At 36.6% G+C, this 11,868-nt stretch overlaps 2 protein-coding genes across 2 annotated transcripts in view; one reads left to right on the top strand and one right to left on the bottom strand.

Moving 5' to 3' along the window:
• Positions 1 to 1,353: 1,353 nt before the first annotated feature.
• On the bottom strand, positions 1,354 to 6,681 carry LOC144435404 (phosphatidylinositol N-acetylglucosaminyltransferase subunit Q-like). Its single transcript, XM_078124000.1, has 8 exons — positions 6,003 to 6,681; positions 5,216 to 5,375; positions 3,972 to 4,092; positions 3,713 to 3,839; positions 3,034 to 3,187; positions 2,545 to 2,737; positions 2,096 to 2,272; positions 1,354 to 1,638 (listed from the first exon to the last, which is right to left on the bottom strand). Exons 1-8 carry the CDS (start codon positions 6,679 to 6,681, stop codon positions 1,477 to 1,479), a joined length of 1,773 nt encoding a protein of 590 aa, XP_077980126.1. The 3' UTR covers positions 1,354 to 1,476.
• A 314-nt stretch (positions 6,682 to 6,995) lies between these two features.
• LOC144435967 (tubulin-specific chaperone D-like) overlaps positions 6,996 to 11,868 on the top strand; it is a 73,827-nt gene continuing 68,954 nt past the window's right edge. The window contains exons 1-3 of the mRNA XM_078124611.1: positions 6,996 to 7,208; positions 10,232 to 10,380; positions 11,104 to 11,205. Coding sequence (XP_077980737.1) covers positions 7,019 to 7,208; positions 10,232 to 10,380; positions 11,104 to 11,205 — 441 coding nt within the window. The 5' untranslated portion in view covers positions 6,996 to 7,018. The remainder of the gene's footprint in view (positions 7,209 to 10,231; positions 10,381 to 11,103; positions 11,206 to 11,868) is intronic.

Raw genomic sequence — 11,868 nt, 5'->3', positions numbered from 1 at the left:
AGAGTAACAGTGATACTTGTAAAGTGTAAAGATGCAAACATCCAATCAAATCCAATCAAAGCACTAATGTGAAGTTATTCTTATCAATGTGGAATTCAGTGTTTATCCATTGTCATCAAACTCTTTGAGAATTGAACAATCTCATTCATAACAAGGATTTACAAACAATTTTGTGTGGATTGTATGTATTTTGTAGATATGGTTATTAAATTGTGGACACGTGAGAGACATCTATTAGGCACACTTAATAAATGTCCATTCAAGATTTAAGATTTAAGCTATTCACTGCATGTGCATGCACTATTATAGAAATGAATGTCAAACATACAGCTACAGTTGATAGATTTCCTCACAAGCTTTATGATGAGCCCTTGACTTTTATTAAGATAAAAGATAATACAGAACAACCAGATTTGATCGGAATACTATGCCTCCCATAAAATACATTATATGTATAGTTGTAAAGAGCGCCATCAATGGTGAGAGTGTGGATATATGGTCTATTTTATGTTTGCACAGGGATATCTAACACAAAACCAACTAATTGAACATCGCATATGCCAATTACCTGCCACAGATCTCCCCAAAAATATAAGTTCTAGCCATTGCCACAATTAGTGTGTATCACATTTGTTTGCATTGAGCAAGCTTTTTTTAAGGAAATAATAGACAACACAGGATAACTACAAAACTTCCCCATTCCCCCTCCCCTTCCCCCCACAACAAGCGGCAATAGTATAAAAAATATATATATGCCAATATCAAGTAATTATTGGCCTTTAGCTCAAAGAAATATGGAAATTTGTATCACTGAGGAAAAGTCAGTTTTCTTTCTCTCAAAATTTATTCCTCCTTGTATGATCTCTTCTTGCTTCATCTTCACGGATTAAATTAAATATATAGTAAAATCATGTTAAGTTATGCAAAACACAATTTGACTGCAAAATTATTCAAATTATTTGCTATTTTATTATTGTGCTGTTTATCACTGGTATTTATTTGATCCTTCTGATGGCCATTGAGTAGTAACATATTTAAATTACAAATTACATAATTATTAAAAATTGTCAGTTTTTATCACTTGCTAAATACATGTACCGGTACATAAAAATAATCTCAGTTCAAGCTACATGTACTTGTATATAAATACCTTGATTTGCATAAATATTCAGATCAACTAATTTGCATATGACATTTTGGAAATAGATATTTTAACTAAATTTTCCCAAAGTCAAGCTATTGGTGATCTCTTATCCAAAAAATGCTGTCAAGTTTATAATAAAAATGACAGCTGGACACATTTTTTTCACTGGTGGCATTGAATCCTGTGGATGTATCATTTCTTTTTGTCTCCACCCCAAGGATAAACAAGATGGCTAAATAGCAGTCTCCTGCAAACACCTCGGTTTCATTTTTTTCATCCACATACCAAGGATTAAAACAAGGTGGCTAAGAAGTATACTGACACCCCCTGTTTCATTTCTTTTTGTCTCCACCCCAAGGATAAACAAGATGGCCAAGAAGCAGTCTCCTACTGACACCACCTATACTTTCAGAGTTAGTCTGTAGATCTCTCCATGTATCAAGTCTCTTCATTTGACCTTCTTTCAGGACAATAGAATATGGTGCTGGTTCCACCTGTATAACGACAGACAAGAAACATTTACTACATTACTGATACAATGTGGTTTGAAAATCAACATTTCTGAAAACTGTCCAAAATTTGAAAAGTGTTCAAACTGTTCAACGTAGAATGTGTTCATCACATTAAATGTTTAGGCAGAAAAAAACATGCTTCAAAGTAGTTTATACAAATAAAGTTAAATCCTGTGATACTGCATTTGTTTTTGGCACTCAAGCCTGTCAGCACAGCGTGTTGTTAATCTAAAATCTACATGGGATTGCCAGGTACTAGAGACATCCTCTCATGAAAGTCTTACCAGGTGAAACCAGGCATGCACCCCCCCCCCCCCCACATCTCACAGATGTAACCAAACATCCCCCCCCCCCTCTCCACCCCTCATTACCAAGGTTGCTAGAGCTTGTAGCAATAACATGCCAGACATACCATCTACATAATACAAAATATACATACCTGCATACTTAGACACAGTGGATGTCCCTGAATTCTGTCTATGACTGTAAACCTGACACCCCCAGCTAACATGTCAGAATGGAATAGTCTTAATAGTAGAGAGAAGACTGGGAATGTGTTGAGTGTTATCACCGTGTTGGCTAATAGACTGTCTAGAAGTAGAACCAGTAGACGAAACTATGGAAAAAGAACAAATGTAAGGATATTGAATGGAAGGTAAATGTAACTGATGTAAACACAACATAGTACAGTGCTGTAGTTGGTATGTAAATGTAGGTACAGATGTAAACACAACATAGTACACAGCTGTAGTTGGTATATAAAATTAATGTACGTACAGATGTAAACACAACATCGTACAGTGCTGTAGTTGGTATGTAAATTTACTTACAGATGTAAACACAATGTAGTACACAGCTATAGTTGGTATATAAAATTAATGTACTTACTGATGTAAACACAATGTAGTACAGTGCTGTAGTTGGTAACAGGAAAAGAAGAACAGTGAAAAGTATTGTTCCTAAAAACAACTGATCCACATCATATTGACAGGAATCAACACGCTGTCTCAAAACATTCCATTTCTTTCCCCGGAATAATCTCCAACAGGAAGACAATCCTGACAGCTGTAAGTTGTATAACCTACAAATACGATGTAAAAAATAACTTTATCATGATTGATGAAAATATACAGGAACCAAATAACTTACATGGTTATAACTGTTTTCTACTTACGTAGCTGCACAGACATAAACACTTCACTGTAATAACGTTTTTTCTACTTACCTAGCTGCACAGACAAGAACACTATACCGTAAAATAATGGTTTTCTACTTACCTAGCTGAATACACATAAACACTACACCATAATAACTGTTTTCTACTCACCTAATTGCACAGAAATAAACACCATACCATAATAACTGTTTTCTACTTACCTAGCTGCATAGACATAAAAGCAATAGATATGGAGTGTCAACATTGATAGGAAGTCCTCGACAAGTGAGAGGAAGATGGACAGTCCAAGACATCCAGATAACCCTATGCTCCATAGTATAGTTGCCATGAATGGTCTCAAGATGTTTAGATAACCTGTAATGAAATGTGATGTACTGTTTAAGTTAGTACAAAGCGATCTACCTCCCACTGATATTTCAACATTACGCTACAATCTGATATTATTCCCCAATATTCTACTATTGTTCAGCCAAGGAAAATACAAGTGACCTGGGGGGTTTTGTCACCACGAGTTGCTAGACGAGTAGTGGCAAAACCGCAAGGTCACAAGTATTTTGTGGCTGAATGAAGAAAAATATTGGAGAATAACATAATTATACCAGCGCCAATTATATCAAAGAAATATCAGTGAAAGTAATGACAATTTTAAATGTTTTGACTCTTATTTCAAACGACAGAACCAGTTATGGAGACACGCATTGTTGTGACATCAATGCATGTTGTTGTGATGTTATTTACCAGGGTATAAATTCCATACTTTTTGTTCAAATTGGTTTGTGCATTGTATAATACACTGTATAATTGAAAGGGTAATTTACAATGTTTAACAGGACCTGTACTTTTGAATATACAGCAAATAAGTACTGTACTTGTACTTACCAATCCATAGATACACATGGTAGAGGAAAAACTTGCCAAGGAATTCATCCAGCTGACTGTTAAGTTTGAGACCAGCAGGCACACCCATCAACCACTCTAATAATTTCTGTAGTTCAGCTCCGACAACCTGCAATAGTTTACAATAAAATCATCTTTTAAGTTTAATTAGTAATGGTACAATCACAATGTACCATTTGATCCAATCAAGTAAAAGCGAAACTTGAGTATGGATTGAAGTTGACAGGCTAGAAGTACTTACATCTAGACTATGTAGAAGTTGGCAGGCTAGACGTTCTGGATAGTCGTTATGGAATAACCACAGCATCACCATAACACCAAGGATGACATCAAGTATAATGGAACAAAACAAATTGCCTTTACTGCAAGTAAAACATGACAATATGGTTCATGAGTGATAAAGTTCATTGCTAAGAAATCGTCACATACGTGCATATTATTTATCAAAGTTGTAATAAAGTCTTTATTTGAAATACACCTAGCTTGGTGATGAAAGTTTGATGCATACTCACCATTTTTGTGAACGCATTTATATTGGATGTCAAAAAACTCTTACACAAACTTGAACTTGACTGGTTTATCACTAAGAGACAGTCAAGTCCTCATTTATGACCCCATCTGTCTGTTTGTCTGTCTGTCTGTCTATGCATGCACCACCGATTACCCACTTTTTTTGTATATTTTGTGCTGGGAATGGCTCCCACTCTAGTCCCAGTGATTTTCTTTTTATGCAGACATATACAAATGTACACACAAAAACACAAGCACACATTTCTACAGAACTCCATCCAGGTTTGGGACTATATTGCATTATCCATATCACGTTACTGTGGAACTGTCAAGGCTTTCCCAGTCAGTCTACAGGCTATCCTGGAGTCACCCAGACCCGGCAAATATACATGTAGCACCTGTGGGCTCTGTGTGAGTAATCTGTTCGAGTCATTACTCCAGGAGTCCCCCCAAATCCACACTCGTCTTGCAAGTGAGACACAGCTGAGTGATACAGCCTACCCGTCAAGTCTGTAGAACACTCACCCTGGCTTTGGGTTGGTCACAGAAAAATCCTGTCTCCAGTGGGATTTGAACTCATGACCTCCCATCTGCTAGCCTACATTTTATGTATATGTAGACGTGAAGGACTAACACTACTATATTTCTGCTATCCTAACTGACATTTTGATGTTTCGAATTTTCGTTCACCGGAGGTGTGTTATTTCTTCATGTCTACAAGTAGGGTATCCAAATCCTAATCTTGAGCTCTAATGTGACTATAATGCCACAGCCGACACCAGTATTGCCTGAACAGCAGTATTGCATACCACAAACTGCTGCCATGTGTTGCTCAAACTTCACATATTGCATGGGTATGTACTTTCAACATAAAATAGATGGCTGCTTTAGCTACAATTCCTAACACTTGTCTTTTCGATCCTCATTTCGACTCTATCATTGAAGACTGTCTATTACAACACTTTGAAAGTTTACCTGATGAAGAGTTTAGGATATGTCTTGTGTTGAGACTGCTGTCCGTCTCTGAGTTGTTTGTCCACTGTGACAATGTAACGTAAATGACAATATCTTTCTATCAGCTGACATCCAGTAGCTGGTAGTCTTATCATTGACTGCACTGCTTTACTTTGTAGTACTCTGAAAGACATACAACAGAAAAATAATCATGTTGGTAAGTTTAGTAGTTTTTTTCATTTTTCACATCTCACTTACAAAATGTATGATGATTCTTTAAACTAATAAAACAAACTAGGCTCTAATAATAATTTGTACTAAGAATTAAACCAACAGATTTCTCCCCAGCAACTTATATTTTAGTAAATGGGAAAAACACATCAAATTATTTCAACAAAACCCACAAAGTTACACTGTCATGGTGTGTTCCATGACATGTAAATGAAACCTATCTCTCTCAAAGAACATGATTTTCAAATAAGACAACAACGAAATATATATTGTGTTGTGCTTAGACATATATGTGTAATATCTGGAATGAAAAACATACTAGAATATAACAGTTCTAGAATAAAATAAAAAGATCATATATAATGGTTGAAAGCATCAACTCACGGAAGTATAACCCACGATCAAATGTACTTTTTAAGTTTAACTAGCAAAACATACACACTAGAATATAACAGTTCTAGAATAAAATAAAAAGATCATATATAATGGTTGAAAGCATCAACTCACGGAAGTATAACCCACGATCAGATGTACTTTTTAAGTTTAACTAGCAACTGTTATATGTATTGTTGTACACACCTGTTTTGAAAAATAAATTCTGATAATCTCAGAAACATAGAAAATATCATCAGCAACACTGAATAGAATATCAGTACTGGCAATGTCCATAAAGTCAAACCGTTGCCATGGTATGTCTGACTATGTACAATGTGGAGATTGTCTGCATAGTCATTACACAGTACAGTTGTTTTGATTGAGTTCACCACATCAAATATACAATCCACATCAGACAGTGTACCGTCAACACTCTTAGATTTCCCGTTCAACAGACCATTTTTTTCTTTGGTGTTTTCTAGCCTTGAATTTAAAAGTTTGGTTTGGTCGTACAATATTAACAACGAGGGTTCATTCAGGCATTGACCTTTCAGCGTACACGAAGGAGGGTCTTGATTGTTGGTGAAAGTCTGCATCTCAACCCAGCTTCCCTCTTCTCGTATAAAATCATATTTACGGTTTGCTGCTACGTTACATCCTTTCTCCCAAGTACCGAGAACGCTTATTGCAAAGTTAGTCTTCCGTGCGAGAGTTATTTTTCTCAAATACGATTTAACATTCTGTTTATCAAGCGGTCGCGTGATAATACCAACTACACAAACCACTTTCCTTTTTTGGTCCCGCCAACCGATCATAACCCCGTCACCTGAAGGCAAGCAACTGTAGGGGAAGAACACCCTTGTAACCTTTCTTGCTTCCATTGTTTGTCAAAGTACGACGAAATTCACGTTGACAAGCGTATTTGTTTTGACAGGTATATCAAGCCATCATGGAGGCTGCCATTTTTACTCACCAAAATGCCCTCTAGCTTTCTTGTAAATATCCAATATAAAACATCAAGTATGGATTATTGGGAAAGGTTTATTCTATTTTTTGCATGTTGTACACTTGAAATCACCCTTTAAATCGTATTATTTTTCTTAAATGGGCAGATTTATTCCAGTGAGAAACCAAAATGAAATTCGTAATCACAGCACAATGCACGCATTTTCACTAAGCCATGGGGTCCATTTGAACGTGAGTAATATTTTGAAGAAGATGGCGGTCGACACAGCAGAGGAATCAAAATATTTCCCGAATTTACGGGCTGAAATGCCCGAAGTGTTGGAAGAAGGGAGTCATTTCGAAGAATTCGCAGAGCATGGAGAAGTTAAAGAGCTTATCAATAACTTGCAAAATATTTATACTGATCAAATCTCAGTAGAAATTGCAGTTGAACGGTTTACAGGTAAGTAAGTCGTCGTCTTTGGTGAAGTTAGATGAGTCATCGCACGTCTACAGACATGACACATTATGTCATGAGCTTACTGATGTTTACATTGTTTATCACAGCAGGAGAATAGTCAAGTCGATGGCATTAAGATCAGTTTACCTTTGTACTCCGTTCACACTAGGACCTATCCTCCGGAGAATCAGTGACTTAAATTAACTCTGGAGGTAATTTGCGTGTGTGAATGGTCGACTCCGGAGAATCTGTGGATTATTTTACTGCGGAGGTTTTGGTTGATTCAGCTCCGCAGATCCTCCGGAGGAAAGGATTAGCTTGTACTAAGTTGTAGGTGTGAACGCTTTACGCCGGTGTAAGCGCCCTCAATCAGTGTATTACAGTCATCGCACCAATTTCCCGGACAGCAAAATACCGATGTTGCCAGCTAATTAGTGCGCAATATCTGAGTTCGATCGACAATTACCGAGCCACATGTTTATATTGTACACTGATGTCGCCCTGGCCGTGTACTTAGGCCTTTCTTGTTTATTAGAACAGTGGCGTGTAGCACCATGGGTGAAGTCATAAAACTTTGTCCGGAAGAAACCATTTCATGTACAGGTTATAAGTTGGCATAAACATATTTGTATTTATATACTCAACTTTACTATCACACTTTGGTAAGCTTGCTAATCTTTATTCAGAACCACCAATGTATAAAAAAAAAACCATTGAAGTCGGCAATGAATCATAAATATTGTTAGCGTGTACTGTGATTTTGGGGTTCTTTCCTCTGTTTTTGTACCTTTTTCCGTTCCGATGTTTGACTGGAAGCAATCGCTACAATTTCTCCAACGGTAACGCAAATGGCCGAGGTCACACTGAAAACGCCGTTTCAAAATGTTGCTACTTTTAGGTTTTCCTAACCGTCGAATTGCAGAGCCAAACTTACGCGAAATATTAATAGGAGAACAAGACTCGTTAATTTGCTATTTCAACCACCGTATTGCCCAAAATTTAACACGTGTGAGATAAGTTTTCGTTATCTGAAAAGATACCTTATGTTTAGCACACGATGTCTTCGCCACCGTATTTACGGAAACTGCTATCAAAGAAGTTGTTGCCGAGATAGCACCGTAATTTGCGTAAATATTCTCTTCAGATTTTGTGGATTTCCTTTGTATTAACTCTCGATTATAAGTTTTAACGGTACATTTTGGCCGACATGCGAGCATCACAGCCATAAAAGTTCAAACGCTGTGAGCATTGGAGGTACAGGTATCTGTGAATACTAGTATTTGGTTTGTGTAAAAGTTGCTATTGATGTCTACGTTTTAGGTACTTGTCCTCGGGTTTTAATTTTACGATATTCCCATCTTGACGTTTTTTACTGAGACTGAATGTGAATGTACTCGGAAAAGTAATGGGGTGACTAGGGGAACCCGTCCCGTTTTACATGTACAAGTCAGATGGCGTCACGTAATTAATCTGCAAATAAATGCAGCTAGTTCTCAACATCACGTACAATAGTGAAATTGATAACATATATTGGGTCATTTCACCAGTGCCGTAACAGTGTTTGGAAGTTGAGTATTGCGTGAATCATTTTTGACTTTTTTACAAGTGAATGTCTACGCCACACTTATTCCTCTGAAGATTGTTCGGTTCAAATAAATTAAAGTAAAGACGATACGAGATTTGATACATACTGATATTGTTAGTGTTACATGTACAGTAACAGACATGCACACAGTGCACAGATCACATACGGAAGTGCAAATTTGCCGCCGTAACAACGAAAGGACTAGCGTGGGAAGTATTTCGGAAGGCAGAATTTGCCTGCGATCTCGTTGCGATATTATTTTTTTATTAGCGGGTTGTTCACCATTTCCATCACTCCTACCTGTCCTACTAGCCGGAGAAAAGAAATAAGTTATTTGCTGTTTACTCCCGGGGTTTACTCATACTGAAACCGGCGGTGGTTCTCCGCTGTGTAGGCTATCTGCTGTACTGTAGGCTATCATGTCGACATGTCAAACTATCATTACGAAGTCACCATTCGAATCAAGGTTATCAATCGTCATAGAGCATACAGCATGTCCCTCGCTAATAGTAATACACCCATGGTCCACAACAGCGAAAGAGGTAACAACTGGTGTGACTGAATTCAGAATTTGTACGAGAATAGAAAACACATGAATTCACGTTGGTCGACATGTCAACGTCGAGCGTGTTGCGTGGCTTGTCGAAAGTTAAACTGGGCATCACGACGCGACGACGAGTGAAATTGTTAACATGCATGAAAAGACGTCTTCGCTTATTTCTCGAACGCATGAACGTATACAGCAATAAAAAACACAAGGCAATCTCTACAACTCATGTTGTTTACAGTGATCGCACTATGCACTTATCGTTGAACTTATCGTTTACGCCGGCGGATAATGGAGTCACATTCCATGTGTGAACACATACAGCTGATCCCCTTTGTTTACTAATCGTTCTCACCTATTTACGCCGGAGGAAAAAAACTTTGAAAAAAGCAATGTGAACATGCCTACGTGTGTGTTTGCACCATTTGTACATCATTTCGTACTGACACTCTTTCCTATATACGATAATTGTCTATCTAGTATCTTTTTCATGCAATGTTTATTTATAGGCTTGACTATTCTCCTGCTGTGATAAACAATGTAAACATCATATTGTTCTAGTGATAAGCGCTTGACAGAGGGGGATATTCTGTAGGGTCCAAAGTGCAAATTGTGCATAATTCTGATATTTCATAAATCATTAGACAAAGTGAATTCCTTTGTAGTGTACTGTTATCGCTTTCAGATGATTCATAATTTTGTGGAGTACAGATGCCATTTTACAAATTTCATAGTGATTAGTGGTAGTAATATTACTACATTGTACTAGTATTTGTTCCTTGTCGAATTGCAATGTAGTAATACTAGTATAGAATTTTTGTTAATGCAATATAAATATTCAGTGAGTTTTTTTTACAACACATTCTTTTATTTCTATCTTCTTTATTTGTACAGTTATTGTTGACAAATATCAAGAACAGCCTCACTTGATGGACCCACATCTTCAAGATTTTCTGGACAGTCTTCTAGAAATTGCAAGAAATCCTGCATCACCTCCGCCGCTGTCACATCTTGCATTTAAGTTTCTTTATCTTCTGACAAAGGTAAGCATTTACAGTCTTTGTTGAAGTCTAGTTCCTATATGGTAACTTTACGATTTACACCTCCACTCACAGTGATTTAGTTAGAAACCATGTTTGCATCCAGACTACAGTCTTTGATTCATATATATATCATAGATAATCTATCTCATCCATAATCATTTTGGGTGACGAATCATTTCATCCCAATTTCAACTCGTCCCATTTCAACTCGTCTCAATTTCAGTGCATCAAATTTCTGGTTTGATTGTTTGTTATATATTTCAGTATCTGTTAACATTAAAGGTTTGGTTTTCCGACCAAAACAAGGGAGGGATAAATCAAACTAAAAAGTCAATATATTGGATGTACAGTGGTTTTTACATCTTTAAGACATGGTATCGTAACATCTTTTATAACTAAAATTCTTGCACACGTTAGTCATTTTGCAAAGATCTGCAAATTGCTTTCCTACGTTATTTTGAAAGAGTGGGAAGAGTTGAAATTGGGGCGAGTTAAAAATGGGAAGATTTGAAATTGGGGCGAGTGGAAATGGGATGAATTGAATTGGGACAAAGTGAATCGTAATCATCATAAACCATGGGGTTTATTACTCAAAATTATTCAAATTTAAAAAAAAAATTTCAACTGTTGTTGATGTGAACAAAATATGTACGTTGTCATAATATAGAGTTCTGTCTTTATTTGAAATAAATGAAAGTGTTATGTGTAATTTTGTAATGACAGGCTCGTGGTTTCAAGGTTGTTGTGAGACTGTTACCTCATGAAGTTGCAGATCTTGAACCTGTTATAGCATTGTTGTCTAAACAAGACCCCACCAACTTTGAGGTGAGTACGTGACATACATGTATGTGACATCAGTAAATATTAACATCCCAAAATATAGCAAAAAATTACACAAGTTTTCGTTAAGGTTTTGGAATCTAAGTATTAATAGGAGAGGAAAATCTGGTAAATTTGCATAGATTTCTATACCTTGAACCATAATTTTAGTGGGTCTAGTTTAATATGGCCATTAATAAAAACACTACCTTTACAGCATGTTAGTTCTGTAATATAGATTCAAGATATTACATAACCCTGCCAGAGTCACTTCCATACCACAAGGCAAGTTTTTGTCATATTGGTAGTAAGCTTTCTGTTACTTTGTTTTTTATGTAAAATGACATGGAAAGAGGTTAAATTAGCAAATATAACAAATTATATAAGTGCTAATAACTTTTACTTTTTACCTACCATCGGACAAAATAACACGTGGTCACTTCTGTCAAATTCTTTCATCAGACTACAGGTAAATGTCAAGCTGGTGACTTCAAGAGTCTATCTTAATAAGCCATTCTTCGTCTCGTGGCCGATCTCACGAGATCCCACGTGAGCCATTACAGCAAAGCTAAAAAGTTCGATCATGTACAACCTCTTCTTAGAAAACTTCATTGGCTGCCTATCACTTCACGTATTCAATACAAAATTTCATCCATTTGTTTCAAGTCA

The sequence above is a fragment of the Glandiceps talaboti genome, chromosome 5 (assembly GCF_964340395.1).
Source record: "Glandiceps talaboti chromosome 5, keGlaTala1.1, whole genome shotgun sequence".
In the NCBI taxonomy this organism is placed as follows: domain Eukaryota; kingdom Metazoa; phylum Hemichordata; class Enteropneusta; family Spengelidae; genus Glandiceps; species Glandiceps talaboti.
This window is presented reverse-complemented; position numbering and strand designations above follow the sequence as displayed.

Bases quoted from the DNA above. Each gene is read 5' to 3' on its own strand.
- LOC144435404 (XM_078124000.1), bottom strand. From the start codon at position 6,681: ATGGAAGCAAGAAAGGTTACAAGGGTGTTCTTCCCCTACAGTTGCTTG. The intron at 3,840-3,971 runs GTAAGTACTTCT...AAACTATTGCAG, and splicing joins AACTTCTACATAGTCTAGAT to GTTGTCGGAGCTGAACTACA. The intron at 3,188-3,712 runs GTAAGTACAAGT...ATTTCATTACAG, and splicing joins CCATGTGTATCTATGGATTG to GTTATCTAAACATCTTGAGA.